Source organism: Phlebotomus argentipes, unplaced genomic scaffold (assembly GCF_947086385.1).
Source record: "Phlebotomus argentipes unplaced genomic scaffold, Phlebotomus argentipes genome assembly contig_5, whole genome shotgun sequence".
Lineage (NCBI taxonomy): Eukaryota > Metazoa > Arthropoda > Insecta > Diptera > Psychodidae > Phlebotomus > Phlebotomus argentipes.
The window spans coordinates 1,530,711-1,545,750 of NW_026776165.1; the positions used below are offsets into that span (position 1 = coordinate 1,530,711).

Sequence of the window (15,040 nt, forward strand, 5' to 3'; positions counted from 1 at the left end):
CTGACAATCTTAAGCCACCCCGGGATCAGATAAAATCCCCACGGAGTAGCGATAAAAAAAAGCAGAGAAACAATGACACGATTTCGCACGAAAGTCAGTATCAAGGAAGCTTTCGTGGAAGAAACTTCAGTCAAATTCAGTGCTGTGAAAATGTTGCAGAAAATTGCCAAAATTTTTATCCTGTTTCACCTTCTCGACATTCTTCATCTCCATGTAAGAAAATAACACACTTTTTGTAGTTTGAAAGTCATAAATTAAAAAAAAAAATTGGAGTTCAAAAAAATGATTGGACAAATTCCTTTCGTCACTAATCAAGCCTCTATTTTTAAGTATGAATTAATCAAACAAAGGCTAATAAAACGAATGAAGAGTAGTTAACGGTGATTTAAACAGAAAACGCAGGAAACCATTATTCTTTTTACATTAAGTAACGATCATAAAGAGTTGCATTTCTCAAGAGTATTTTTGCTCTTCAATTGTTGCAGGCAAGCCCAACTAATCAAGCTGCCAATCAACCTGAGGAGTTCATAATAGGAGGCGAGAATGCAGCTAATGAATTCACGAATGTTTGTCTCATCGTGAGCCTCTTGGAAACATCCACAGACCACGGATATCTTTTCAGCGGCGTCCTTATTTCGCCATCGCACGTTTTAACGGCTGGTCAAGCAGCTCATGGGTGAGAAAAGTGGCGCAAAACTTTGAGTCCAAATCCCTCTAAAACACCTCTTTTTCCTCAGCTACCATCGCTGGAAAGTCGGTCTGGGCCATGTAAATCGCTTGCTGATGCACTTCTACGTTAGTCAGAATGCCACAGTTCATCCCAACTTCAATCCTGTCAACCTTAACAACAATCTGGCTATTATTCAACTCACCGAATCCGTGGCTGCGAACATCGCAACGCCAATCGTCATGGCGCCTGTTGATTTAATGCCCGCCATGCAATACATCTACTTCGGCTATGGCTCCACCAATCCCACCACTCCGGACGCCGTCCCATACGTTCTGCAGCAAGCGTTCACCACTCTTTTGCCCGTCAACCAGTGCCAGATCGTGTACGGCAACCAGCTGGTCACTGAGGCTTCGTGGTGCGCACAGGGAAGTCTCACAACTAGCCTCTGCTTCGGAGATCAGGGAGGACCTCTGCTGCATTTTCTGGATCGCTTTCTCGTTGGCATTGCCAGCTTCTGGATGCCACCCTGCAATAGTGGCCATCCCAATGTCTTCGTGCGCGTTTCCCACTATCGCGACTGGATCAATCAGGAAATCCAGAGCGCCGCCGATCCATGAACAGCTTCTGTAAAGAGAGAACAAAAAAAAATACAGATCATCATTTGATTGGGGAATTCCTGATCCACAGAGACGCAATTGAGTCCCACACAAAATTCCTCTCAGTGTATTTTATCGAGAAGCATGATCAAGTCATAGAAGCGTCACACTTGTTGCGACAAACTTGACTTCACGCGCGAGCTTCAACTTTAGTCTTTCGCGGATATTCAATGTGAGAAGATGTACCCAAAACTAGTTGTTTAAAACATACAGAAAAAAACAGACACACTGTCTCGCCTGAATTGAAAGTCTTCTGTGTGTGAATCACGCTTTTAGTCACCTTTGCTGAGTGCTTAATCATCAGAAAAATGTCTTTTTGGGCCACGCTTTTGCCACTCTTGTGCATCTTGGCGCCAACAATTGCCTACAATTTGTCCCCAACGCCAAATCACGTCCTACAAGAACCGCCACTCATCACCAGTTTCGATCCGCACAAGAACCAGAGTTCATATTTCGGCTACAGCCTCAATCTGAGGCCAAACAGGTGAGAAAAAGTGTCGCATGAGTGATTTTTCTATCCAGCCGCCGCCCGTCTTCGCGATTCTTATCGCCGCACAAACGCGATTGGCCGCGAACACACAGCGCTTATCAAACATTCTGTGCAAAGTGTTATCGCGTAAAATGCAGGAAAGAAGCTCAAGAATGATATTAAATATATCGTCATTTTCCTGCTAAACACCAGAAAATCATGTACAAATCTTGAGGTGAATTTCCGCTGAAACCACTGCGGCTTGTGATGATTAATAAATGTGAATGAATAATATGGGGAAATTGAGCAAATGTGTAAACAAATTAACCAATATATGTAGCAGAAATTCGTCGTGTTCAGCACCCAAAATCACATCTCATAAGTTCTTAAATTAGTGTCAAATGTAGTTTGATTTAAAGAAATGTAAACAAATGCTTTGATGGGCTACAAAGAAACTTGCTCTTCGTGCTTATTTTTGAGACATTTTGTGTGAATCATCAGAATTGAGTCAAGCGTCTAAACGTCCGAAAATTTTGATTATTATGCACTTCTTGAAAAGACACTAAATAAGACGAATGCTTTGAAAAATAAGTTAAAAATCATACTAATTAGAGCTTTCTTATCCTTGTTCTAGCCTCCTTGTCGGAGCTCCTCGGGCGCCGCCTCGCATTGAAGCGCAGCGGAAAATTCGTGAACCAGGAGCAATCTACAAATGCGACATTAAATCCTCAACTTGTCACCATTATGTCTTCGACAAACTGGGAAATATCCAAGCAGAGGCGAGTCCAATAAACTCAGAAACAAAGGATGAGCAGTGGCTGGGTGCCTCAATTGACGGTCCAGGACGCGATGAGGCCAAATTCGTTGCTTGCGCTTCGCGCAACTTCATCAACATGACTTCGCAACACTTTCTCCACGGCATTTGCTACTGGATTGAGAACACAACAGACACGCAACCTCAGGGCATCCGGAAGCTCATGCCGCTGCGAAAGAAGGATGCTGGCATTCAGATTAACTCCGAGAGCGTGTATTTGTACATGATGGGACAGGCAGGATTCAGCTCTCACGTCACTGAGAACAACGAGGAGATCCTCTTGGGCGCTGTGGGAGTATATAACTGGAAGGGTACCGTCATACGGTACAAGCAGACCTCCTTCGACGGTGGTTTGTCCAGGAGAGAGACAAACAGCCTCCGACATGAGGAAAAATCAGCCCGATTCACCAGTAGCATTGATTTAAGTGAAGAGATCCCAATCCCATCAAGATTGACACAAGAGGAGGATTCCTATTTTGGCTATGCCATCGGATCCGGGTTCTTCCATGGTCCCGGAACTGGGAAAATCCTCTACGTGGCCGGAGCTCCGCGTGCCAACGAAGTCTACCTATTCGACATTGAAACCACAGATATTGTGATAAAATCAATCAAAAAGTACTGGACTTTCAAAGCGCCCACTTTCGGCGAATACTTCGGCTCGAGTTTGTTAGTTGAGGACTTCAACGGTGATCAGTTCCCAGACTTGGTCGTAGGCGCGCCATATCATCGCGAAGATGACACTGACAAAGGTGCGATTTACGTTTACACAAACCTGGGAAAGCTTCAATTCTCTGAAGAACCATTGGTGATCACATCTGATGAACTTGGAGGAAGATTTGGGACGAGTTTCGGCAAGATTGGGGACATCAATCTGGATGGGTTCAATGGTAAGTTACACAGCAAATTACTATCACACAATACCCTTGAAAAGACAAACAGATATAATGTTTCACTACACTTCTTCTCTCGCGATTGCAGAAAATATTCTCATTTTGCCACTTCCTTTCAAGTAATATCAACTCTTTCTCTTCCCAGATCTCGCAGTCGGAGCTCCGTATGAAGACAGTGGAGTGGTGTACATATTCCTGGGCAGCCGAGAAGGTCTGCAGAAAAAACCCGTCCAGAAGATCTTATCCCCAGGAGGAAATCGCCTCTTCGGCTACAGCATCTCCCGCGGAGTGGACATCGATGCCAACGGATATGTGGACGTGGCAATTGGCGCCCCAGAAGATGAGAAGGTCTTTGTCTATCGCACCTATCCAGTAGTCAAGGTCATCGGCACGATCAGCCCCAACAAACGGGAGATGGACATCGGGGAGAGGAGCATGGAGATCTCAGTCTGTTGGTCCCTTCAATCCCCAACGACCTTCCCCAGCAACATCATCCTTTCGATGAACATCACCGCAGACGCTCAGTATGGAAGAATAATGTTTCCCGAGAGCAAAAATAGTCTACAATTCGAGCAAAAGGCCGAAAGCTTTAGTCAATGCAAGATATTTGAGGCATCCGTTGAATCTAGAGCAGAGACTATTTTTAAGCCTATGGATTTGGAGATGTCCTGGGAGATCATAAGCAACATTCAACAAGATGAGGAGTTCTGCTCAAATTGTGTCTCTGTCAACCCAAATGATCCAACCTACGCCCGCAGTCAAGCAGTTTTCAACACAGGATGCCAGAACATTCCTTGCAGAGCGGATCTCAGGATTTCTGGCAAACTATTCGCTCCGCAGCCCTACATTCTAGGATCCACTGAGACATTCCGAGTCCAGTATGAGGTGGTGAACCACGGAGAGACAGCCTACATTCCTAAAATATCCGTCGAGAAGAGTCCAAGCCTCAATTTCATGCAAGTTCTCCCGCAGTGCCACCTAGACGAGGACATTATGACCTGTGATCTCTCCTCTGAGCCTCTTCTTCGAGGACAGAGTCGCTCCATCGCCTTCAGACTCGATCCCTCAAACCTCGAGGGCACGGAAGTCTTCATAACAGCCAATGTTTCAAGTACAGGAGATGAAGAGACACCCGAAGATAACACTATAGAGTTCATGATTCCCATTCAAGAGTTCAGCGACGTTGAAATCGTCGGGAAGTCACATCCTCCTTTCGTGGCCATCAGGGACCGAAATGACAACGAGAACATCACCTATTATCTCGAATTCCGGAACCTAGGGCCAACACCACTGAGGCCGGGCGAGATTCACTTCGATATTCCCATTTCTATGATGTTTGGCCGACGTTCGGTACAATTCATAAAGTTCAGCGAGATCATAGCGATCGCCCACTACAAGTCCTTAGCCTTGCTCATCTCCTGGAGTCAAGATAACAACATTCTCCTTCAGAACCCTACAGAATACACAACCAGCTTCCCTGCCATTGCTGATGATCTCAGTGGAAACAATTACGATTCTTCCAAATTGGGTTTCGATCTCAATTTAGACACAAACAACCAGAACAACAATGACGATGACTTCAATCAAGTGTACAGAAAGAGAAGGAGTCTAGAAACCACAACTTCCTTCAATCCCTACACATTAGGACTCACTGAAAACCACCCGAGCAGCGCTCGAAGCCTAGATGATGCTATTTTGGGTATGAACCGACAAACTCATAACTACACTTTGAACTTCCCTAATTCCGATCTCAATTTCTAGGTTCCAGGATCGACAAAACCATTATTTTAGATTGTAAACAGGAGCAAGTGTCTTGCATCAAGGGATCAGTGTCAATTCCAGCCTCAATCACACCAAATGATCCTCCAGTTATGATTAAACTCACCTTCCCAGTGGACTTGCAGGCTGTCAACTCAGTATTGGATGAGAACAGGGACTCCCTAGTGCTGAGAATCGTCCCTTCAATAACCAGAGACGATGACGAGCAAGGGAGCACGATAAAAATTTCCGAGACACCCACTTACACACACTTTGTGCAAGACATTCCACAAGAGCTGCAAATCTGGGTGATTGTTGTGTCGGTAATAGGTGGACTATTGCTCCTGACAATCATCACCTATGTTTTATATAGGGTAAGGCGATTTCCCATCAAATTCTGACACAAAACTTATCATGTCTTTCGTTTTTTTCAGCTTGGATTCTTCAAGAGGGAGAAGAAAGCCGAAATCGCAAGACTGGTTAGAGAGGTACAGCCTTTAGATTGGAACCTAGGCACTGAATAGGCATTATTAAATCGTCTTTTATCGTTGCAGAGCCAAATCCAAGCCGCCATGGAGAGTGAGGATGAAGACTAAGTGTTCAAACATGACAGACTCAACGTCATTCCTAAAATGGAACCTAGGTGCCATTCAAATCCATTATAGTCAGATTGATTATCAATCAATTTCATTGAGTGATATTTTACAGTCACTTTTTTATTGGTACTTAAAATTACTGTAATTAAATAGAAGTAAATGTCACGTAAAGTCACAAAGATCCTTGACTTTTCCTGGGCTTCCTTCTCAAAATCTTCTCCTTATGTTCTCTCCTGCGATGTCCTCTGAGTCTAATGTAGGTGGTAAATTTTTCCGGACAGAATTTGCATGGATATTTCATCTGGCCACTGCAATTCTCCTCATGACGACGACAAGGAGCCTGACTAGTGAATTTCACGTCACAATAGGAACACTCAAAAGGAAGAACTTCACCCTCGCAATGCTTAGCCTCATGGCGACGCAGTCCTTGTAGTCCTTTGAAAGGCAAGCAACAAGTCTGGCACTTGAACCTCTTCTCCGACGTTGGATGCACAGTCTCTCGATGATACTTCAAATCATATGGCGTCCTAAAGGACTTCTCGCACACTGGACAGCAGCTCAAGCTTGGATATTGACCGTGAATCCTTCTCACATGAGCCTGAAGTGACTTCTCATCGAAAAATGAACTGCCACACTTCTCACAAGTCCACGACTTTGTTCTCTTCCTGTGATTCTCCTGGTGAAACTTGAGAGATCCTCTGGATTTATAACATCTTCCACATTTCTCACACTCAAAAGGCTTCTTTGACGAATGTTTGGTCCTCAGATGACTTCCCACTGAAGATCTCAGCATGATTTTCCCGCAAATCTCGCATTGGCTGATTTCCTGGAATGCTTCTGTCTTTTCCCCCTCTGGATTCTCATCAGAAACTTGCTTTTCACTCTCAGCATCCTCCTCAATCTGACACATATCAAGCAAATCCTCTGTGAAGTCCCAATCAGCGATATGGTCATTCATGTCACAACAGCTCTTCGAGCAGAAGAGGCACTTCAAGCCCTTCAAACTGTCACCGTGACCCTCGAGGTGATGCTGAAGAGTCGCGTCGCCTACCAATTTCTCTCCGCACACGTGACACAGCAACTCCTCGGCAAACTCAAGGGAATCCCTGAGGAATTCGTCAATCAGATCCATCAAATCCATGGAATTCTCCTCCATTTTCGCGCCACAAAGCAACAAACTGGTCACTAATCGCAAGAAATGAGGAAAGAGACCGGAAAAATGACTCCTTCCCTTGATAACCACCACTGAAGAGCGGAGAGACTATTGTTGGTCTGCACAGCGTGTCGGTTGCACTTTGATTGTGAGCTCCAAGAGAGAATTTCGCAGTCAAAGTCTCGCCAAGACTGCGTTAACCCTCAAGTGGGTGCGAGAACTGTTTCAGGTAAGTAAATAAGATTGTTGTTTGCAGAAATATTTTCACTATACATATAAAAAGCTAATTTAGGATTTGATTTCAAAAATCTCTATTTACAATAAATCTATTTGTTTCCCTCAAATTGTTGAAAATGTCGAAGAGAATATTTTTCGCCCTTACGAGGGTTAACGCGATGCTGCGTGAGAGATTCAAGAGAAATCCCCTCGCGATTTATGCCCCAGTCTGTCTCAATTTTCGCGGGCTTTCCCACCCCCGGAAAATCACCGGACAATCGACATGCGACGACTCTTCACGAGGGGCGGGCAAAGAATCCTCTTAAGGTTTCAGTTACTTTTTCCACAGCACGACTTTTCCGGGCCCTCCTTCGCCCATGAAGGGCGGGATGGAGAGCATTTTCAACTCATTAGCGTGGCGAGAAAAGCCACCACGAGACGCTGCCGGAATAAATAAGTCGTGCAGAATGGATGAAGGCGGAAACCATATGATTTATTGCTGGCTCTTCACTTTGTGGATCGATAGAAAAAATATATGAATGAGCGCTAGGAAAAGTTTATGGAGTTGTTTCAGGAGTTTCCCAAGTGGAAACTATCACGTGAAATGCAAATTTTCTTGGTTTCATTTAATTGTACTCACAATTTCTTACGATGATTGAACTTTGGTGAGAATTTTTGGAGCTTCCGGAAGCAGAATCTTCTCAGAATTCTCCACAAGAAACATATAGCATCGCTTAATTGTGCTTGTTGTGAATAAAAACTCCAGCTTCACGAGGGTTCCGCCAATCTGCCGAAGAGAACGAGTGTCTTAGTACCTCTAAAAAAAAGCAGGAGAGAAAGATAATTCTAAAATTCACCTGCTTCACGAGTGGCAAGACACTCGTCATAAATCTATGACATCCATGCCGCAGTCTCACTATGAATACCGGTGAAACCTCATCGATATACTTGATCTTGAGGCTCTGGACAGATGCCAGACCCACATCCCCATAGCTTTGGTGGCAAAGAGCCTTGAGATTCTCCGTGAGATCCGAAATTCCCGGCCGGAACACTCGGCCATCGAGTGTGACAATCCTTACAAGATTGTACCTGAAATTGTAAGTGTATTAGAGAGAATCTTCCTCTACAAGCTGTCCAATAAGACAGACCCACCTGTACTTTACGCGAACCATTGATCTCCACAGGGATTAGGGGATTATTTGCCTGGTTTTGACCACCTCTTTACACCTACTTATAAATGTGACGCCAAAGCGTGAAAAGTAAACACCACCATGTGTCCAGATGGCGCAGCGATGCGGAGAGTGGGCAGCGAAGGTGGTCGAATACGATGCGAAGGGGTCCGAGATTTTGGCCACTGATGGCGCGCGGGCTTTAAAAGGCGGCTCCCAGGCAGTTCTCTTGACAGTCCTCGCGTGATTCTCACGAATTTGTGAATTTCTTTGCATATTTCACCCAGTGAACACCCAATTATCATCCCAGAATGGCTGCGTGGGAAGGCAAGAAGTACAAACTGGAGAAATCCGACAACTTCGACGAGTACATGAAGGCTCTGGGTGAGAAAACTTTTCTCATGTTTCACATTGTTTATAAAGCCGGCTTTCGGTGCGGTTTCTGGCAAATTCCCTTCTAAATTATTCACTCTCATCACTCTCGTCGACTGTATGACCGGAAACTCTAGCTAAGGTTTGGGAGGAGGGCGCCGAAGCGGTGCTTTGCCGGCTAATCGATTTTTTTTCTGTCGAACATTGATACCATCGCGTTTCCCTCAAATTCGGCACGTTTTTGTCCCACTTGCAAACCTTGGAAGCGCCCCAGCAGCCAGACAAATTACTCCAGTATGTCCGGGAGTTGATGGTAATTTAATACAAAGCATGCGGTGTGTCTGGCCGGAGGCCGAAGGCCAGGAAAGGCGTGAATAAGTCACTGGGAATTGACTCAAAGTGAATAAATCAATTGTCAACTAATTCTTTGGGCCTTCCTGCGGCCCCACATCATCCAATTGTGGCGGCTTTTCATGCAATTAACACGATAAATCACACGACGGTGCAGCAAAGAGGTCAAAATACGCTCTATTGATTGGCTGAGGGTTGAGAAAACATGCTAAAATTTCACCGAAAATTTCTTCCTCACAAGGATGTTTCAAGGGCATTTCCAGGCTGTTTCGCCAAACTGAAAGTGGGAAATTTGAGCGATTTCTCCTCGGAAATAGTGCAGACAATTAGCATTTAAGCTATTTCTGACATTATTTCAATCTAATTAACAAATTTCACAAGTTTTTTACTTCATGATGGATGCATATTCTTGCCTGGGGAAAAGGTCATTTATCATCTCTCTCTTTATCAAATTTTGTGGTCTCTCACGCCAGTGGCAAAGTCCCTAATCAATGGACTTCTTATCTGGTTCTTATCGCGCCTCATAATTTCTTCATTTCCACCACCATAATGGAAAAGTTTCTAACCAAAAATTCACCGGTAAAGCCACTGAGATTAAGACTTGCGCCAAAGATCAATGGCTGTTGTGTTGCTGATAAAGAAAACTCAATTTTCTCGAAGCGAAAAGCGCATTGCATAACACCGCACAACCCAATGTTACACACAAGAGGCCAGTGTGAGAAAATAAAAATTATCGGAAAGCTATTTATTTACTCACTGCCTCTTCTATAAATAAATGTCTTCACTTTCACGCCATGCGAGATAAGGCGAAAACGGGAGAGATTGGAGGAAAAATGCAAAAATTTCTTTCCGCCTCGACCACTCTGCGTGACCACCCATTTGTTGGGCCGTTTTGCTCTTTTCCGCGGTGACGACAACCTCGTATGACTTGCATAGTAGACATAACACATGTTTTCTTTCCCCTTCGCGTCTCCTCAGACGAATTACACATATTTTATTCATGGCATTCTGCGATGAGGGACTTTTTGCTGCATTCAGCAGCACGTGATGGTGGGAGAGATGATTGCAATGTTGATTAATTAATGCACATTTTCACTCAACAACTCATTAAACAATGTGCTGAACAACAAAACGAGCAATTATGCTCTCATCGTGGCACGCGGTCAGTCACTCCCTTTGCGCGCTGCACTGTAATTTGGGTAAATGCTTAAGGGCGCGATTCTGCAGTCGCCGATGAAGAGGAATTTCATTGAGAATCTCACACATATTGGGAGAGGTTTCGAACTTTGATATTGGCTGATCATTAAACGGAAACGAGGTCAAATATTTGCAAAACTTTACTATAATTACCTAATTACTCTGTCACCTAATTGACGTCGGGTTTGTGGAACTTATTTATCATTCAACATAGAATTTCTTATAATATCAAGAGAGACTACAGATTGTTCTTCTGCTTTGATCTCCTCTTGTAGTCAAAATTAAGCAAATTTCCAACAACTTAGTCACGCCAGAATTTACAATAAACTTCCTTTGCGGTAACTTTTTGCAATGCTTGCGTGCTTATAATTGAGCTTACAAGATTTGTGCGAAAACGCCCATGGAATCCAAAGATACGGAGAATCCGAAGAAACAGCGTAAAGATACCTTAATCTGCATTAGACGAAATTAAAATAGCATTCTCATTCCAAAGAATCGTTTACGACATGTTTAACAACTTCGGAAAAAGATGCTTAAATGCCCTGAATGAATATTAACAACCATTTTTTAATTAATTGCTCCACTCGCTCCACTACTGTGTGTCAGTCTTAATCGGACAGTCATTCCAAGACCAGGCGCGAGATGTGCTAATGGAGTTCAAACAATATAAAATACATTATTGTCCATGTTTTCATAGCCGAATATTTTCATGCGAATTTCATCAAGAATGTGTCCAGAAGCTTCAAAGCAGCAAATATTGCGTTTTCCTATTTGGACTTCTGGAAATGTGGATGAAAGATTATTTGAAACTTATCAGTAATTTCACATGAAACTTTCAACTCTTCTCTTCTCTGCAAATCCAAGTGCAAAATGCACAACAAAAGCCATAAATCCAATAGAATAATCGGCTGTGGAATGCAGAAAGTCCACTCTTAAGGCACTAAACAACTCTCGCGGTGGTTTTTTTTTTCCTGCAGGAGTCGGCATGGTTCTGCGCAAGATGGGCAACACCGTGACACCGACGGTGGATCTGGTGAAGAACGGCGACGAGTACACATTCAACACTGTGTCCACGTTCAAGAGCACCACCATCAAGTTCAAGCTGGGCGAGGACTTCGACGAGGAGACCGTAGACGGACGCAAGGTGAAGAGCGTGTGCACGTTCGACGGGCCGAACAAACTCATTCACGACCAGAAGGGCGAGAAGCCCACCGTGATCGTGCGTGAATTCACCGACACCGATCTCACGGCTGTAAGTTTAATTGGCTAAACTCCTCAATTAGTCAATTGGAGGCTAATTGCTGGGCTCTTTCAGACAATGACTGCCGGCGATGTCAAGTGCGTCCGCTACTACAAGGCTGTCTAAGTCACCTCCAAAAGAAGCGCAGAAGAGACGCCGAGGATGCGACAGTCCAGCCCCGGCCCAACTACCAAAAAAAAAGCCAACCCACTCTATTCTAAGCTTCTAATCACTCTTGCTAACTAACACTTTCATCTCACGGGAGCATTTTTCCTCGTCATTCAGCCTGTAAGCCAAGAAAAACCCCCAAGCAAAATTGGGGGGATTTTTTTATACATAGAAAAATGTACAGAAAGTGAAGATATAAAGCATTCCGAATGATGTAAGCCACTGTTTTTTTTGGGGGATAATCTGATCCAGGATTAACGGAATATAACAGATTTGTCCATCGTTATCACTTTTGAGCCACTGCAGCGTGACCGGTTGATGGTATGTTTGGGTGTGTGAAAACCTCTTCAAGAGCAACCGGAAATTTTTGCTTTCACTCACGCGTTGGTCAAGAATTAATTGGAGATTTCTAGCCAAAGAATTTTGCAATTCTACAGTAAGAATTCGAAGGGAAGAGGAAATGTAGAATTCTTTCGTCTTCCCGCTTAGATCAATGCCAAAGGCATTTCAAGGCATTGGAAAGCCATAAGAAAATGCCTGCATAGCATTATCAAGCCACTGATAAGTGCCCACTAGAGATTTTCTGCTGATTTATGACACTTTATCGCATTTAGGGAGCAGTTTATCTAAATGCCATTAAACCTCGACAGAGCTTTTGTCAACATAACTCTATGCTGCGCCCTCCTTGGACACTTGCACCGCACAAACTGATAAGCAAGACAATCTTATCAGTGACCAGATAATCCAGAGAGTCGAGGGTCGAAAGTCGCCCAGAGGAAGATCCAATTCGTACCTGATCATATTCCATTTTCTTGTTGATTCATACTGAATTAAGAGCGGCTTTCAGAGCGCGTTGTTTCTGTGTGTGAGTGTCTTTTCGCAGAGAGTTCAAGTGCTCACCAATTACAATTGACGGCTTTATCAGGGCAGTAAGAGATAATAAAGAGACTTTGATAAGAGTGAAAGGCGATTATCGGTCGAACTGGGAGTGTACACCACACTTTGCGCTCAGTGAAAGTTAATTGGACAACTAACGAGCCTGCGAATTGCTGTGATATGTATTCCAGAAACTACGCGTGAGGGGCTAATAATCACAACACACATTTAATTTAAATGAATTCAGATTCCAAAATGCTATCTTGAATGTTATCCATTAAAAACAGCAGGCAAATGCGATCTCTGGTTAGAGAATGAAAACTTATTTCTCTCCAAATCATCTCATTTCTCCAGGCGTGGGCCCCATTCAGTCCCAGTGCGTCTCTGCTGCCCCCTTCTCTGTGTCGCGCTGAGAGAGCGCAAAAGAGAGAGTGTACAGCTCCACTTTGAGTTCATCTCTCTGGGTCACACGACCGCACGTTGGATCTCCTCTAATTGAACTCTTCCCGTTCCTCCAGTGCGCCTTCCTCCTCGCCATGTCTGAGTCCCTCTTCGTCGGTGTTGACGTGGGCAGTGGCAGCGCCAGGGCTGGACTCTTCAGTGCCTCCGGACACTCTCTGGCCACCTTCTCTGCGGGAATTCCCACCTGGAGCCCACTCGAGGACCACTACGAACAGTCCTCGGAGGAGATCTGGAGCGCTGTTCGCCAATGTGTAAAAAGAGTTGTGGAGCAGAGGCCGCCAGAGTCAATTCGCGGCATTGGATTCACAGCCACTTGTTCTCTAGTAGCTCTGGACAGTGCAGACAAACCACTATCGGTGTGCTTAGATGGCGTGGACAAGAGGAATATCATCATGTGGATGGACCATCGAGCTGTTCAGGAGGCCAACGACATCAATGCGCAGAAGCATGAGTTGCTGAGCTTTGTCGGTGGGCGCGTTTCTGCAGAGATGGAGTGCCCGAAGATACTCTGGCTAAAGAGGAACGCCCCCGAAGACTTCTGGGAGAGAGTCGGGAAGTTCATAGAGCTGCCGGACTTCCTCACCTTCAAGAGCACTGGGAACACTTCAAGGTGAGATTTTTGGCGAGAAACCCGATCAAAAGACTAATACCTGGTAATTCTTGCAGATCTCTCTGTTCCGTTGTCTGCAAATGGAACTACGATGGTCAGAAGCAGTGCTGGGACTCACAATTCCTCAATTCTGCCTCCTTATTCGATCTGAATGGCCGTGATTTCATCTCTCTCGCCGGGGAGAATGTCCAAAGCCCTGGAGCAAGTGTTGGCAATGGATTAACTGCTGCTGCAGCTAAAGATTTGGGACTGCTAGAAGGCACTCCTGTTGGAACGTCAGTCATTGACGCCTACGCTGGTGCTCTGGCCCTCCTGGGAGCCGAAACTGACCAAGGAATCCAGCTGGAAGAGAAGATTGCTCTCATCTGTGGCACCTCCACATGCCACATTTGCGTGGCGCCAGGAATGGAGCTGGTGGACGGAGTTTGGGGACCCTACAAAGACGTCCTGTTCAGCGGAATGTATGCTCACGAGGCAGGACAAAGCGCCACTGGGAAGCTTTTGGATGATCTTCTCTACTCCCATCCGTCCTTCACGAAAATCTGCCAGGAAATAAACTCCAGAGAGCTCAAAGACGTCTATGAGCACTTGAATGTCCTCCTGGCCAAGATGAGTGCCCAGAAAAGCGTGCCTTTGCACGAACTCACTGCGGATCTTCACGTCTGCCCAGACTTTCATGGGAATCGCTCACCAATAGCCGATCCCACGCGTCGAGGGATGATTTCTGGCCTCACTCTCAATCATGAGCCCACGGATCTCGCTCTCCTCTATCTGGCCACAGTTCAGGCTCTGGCATACGGCACCAAACAAATTTTGGTGCAGTTTTCTCGCCAGTTCCGCGCCATTCTCATCTGTGGCGGTCTCAGTCTCAATCCAGTCTATGTGGAAGCTCATGCTGATATCTGCCAAATTCCTGTCTTCGTTCCCAGTGAGCCAGAGAGCGTTCTTCTCGGTGCCAGCATTCTGGGAGCGCGTGCAGCTGGATTGTATCCCAGTCTGCCCGAGGCAGCGGCCAAAATGGGCGGGAAAACCCAAAGGATCGAACCGAAAAAGGCCACCATCAGTTACCATGCTAAGAAATTCAGGGTATTCGAAAAGCTCCTCAAGGATCAGGCAGAATATAGGCAGATTATGACGTCTCAGTGACTCTTGACTAGATTTTTAATGTGAACACCATTCCCAGGTAAAGAGCAATAAATGGAGATTATGTGATGTCGTTTTAATGATTTTTCACATCACTGAACTCTCCCATTGTCCTTGCAAAATGGGTTCAATTAAGTAATTGGAACAAAGCATCTGCGGTCAGGCTGTCAAACCCACAGCTATTGCTATTCAATTGAGGGAATTATTTAACTGAAAATCCTCTATTTCCA

The 15,040-nt window shown here is 44.9% G+C and overlaps 6 protein-coding genes across 6 annotated transcripts; 4 read left to right on the forward strand and 2 right to left on the reverse strand.

Moving 5' to 3' along the window:
• Positions 1-72: 72 nt before the first annotated feature.
• On the forward strand, positions 73-1,287 carry LOC132265876 (brachyurin-like). Its single transcript, XM_059766663.1, has 3 exons — positions 73-213; positions 486-676; positions 738-1,287. The coding sequence occupies exons 1-3, from the start codon at positions 73-75 to the stop codon at positions 1,285-1,287; spliced, it is 882 nt and encodes a 293-aa protein (XP_059622646.1).
• LOC132256227 (uncharacterized) lies at positions 1,187-8,495 on the reverse strand. Its single transcript, XM_059752513.1, has 4 exons — positions 8,375-8,495; positions 8,080-8,311; positions 7,863-8,009; positions 1,187-1,294 (listed from the first exon to the last, which is right to left on the reverse strand). Exons 1-3 carry the CDS (start codon positions 8,392-8,394, stop codon positions 7,869-7,871), a joined length of 393 nt encoding a protein of 130 aa, XP_059608496.1. The 5' UTR covers positions 8,395-8,495; the 3' UTR covers positions 1,187-1,294; positions 7,863-7,868.
• LOC132265633 (integrin alpha-PS3-like) lies at positions 1,567-6,046 on the forward strand. The gene is made up of 6 exons (XM_059766372.1): positions 1,567-1,810; positions 2,430-3,496; positions 3,645-5,198; positions 5,261-5,631; positions 5,692-5,745; positions 5,812-6,046. The coding sequence occupies exons 1-6, from the start codon at positions 1,635-1,637 to the stop codon at positions 5,851-5,853; spliced, it is 3,264 nt and encodes a 1,087-aa protein (XP_059622355.1). The 5' UTR covers positions 1,567-1,634; the 3' UTR covers positions 5,854-6,046.
• LOC132265877 (zinc finger protein 668-like) lies at positions 6,026-7,009 on the reverse strand. The gene has a single exon (XM_059766664.1). The coding sequence runs from the start codon at positions 7,007-7,009 to the stop codon at positions 6,026-6,028; it is 984 nt and encodes a 327-aa protein (XP_059622647.1).
• A 93-nt stretch (positions 8,496-8,588) lies between the features above and the next one.
• On the forward strand, positions 8,589-11,937 carry LOC132265548 (probable fatty acid-binding protein). The gene is made up of 3 exons (XM_059766255.1): positions 8,589-8,775; positions 11,289-11,563; positions 11,627-11,937. Exons 1-3 carry the CDS (start codon positions 8,703-8,705, stop codon positions 11,675-11,677), a joined length of 399 nt encoding a protein of 132 aa, XP_059622238.1. The 5' UTR covers positions 8,589-8,702; the 3' UTR covers positions 11,678-11,937.
• Positions 11,938-13,021: 1,084 nt separating this feature from the next.
• Positions 13,022-14,879, forward strand: LOC132265605 (FGGY carbohydrate kinase domain-containing protein). Its single transcript, XM_059766338.1, has 2 exons — positions 13,022-13,667; positions 13,724-14,879. The coding sequence occupies exons 1-2, from the start codon at positions 13,132-13,134 to the stop codon at positions 14,811-14,813; spliced, it is 1,626 nt and encodes a 541-aa protein (XP_059622321.1). The 5' UTR covers positions 13,022-13,131; the 3' UTR covers positions 14,814-14,879.
• Positions 14,880-15,040: the final 161 nt, after the last annotated feature.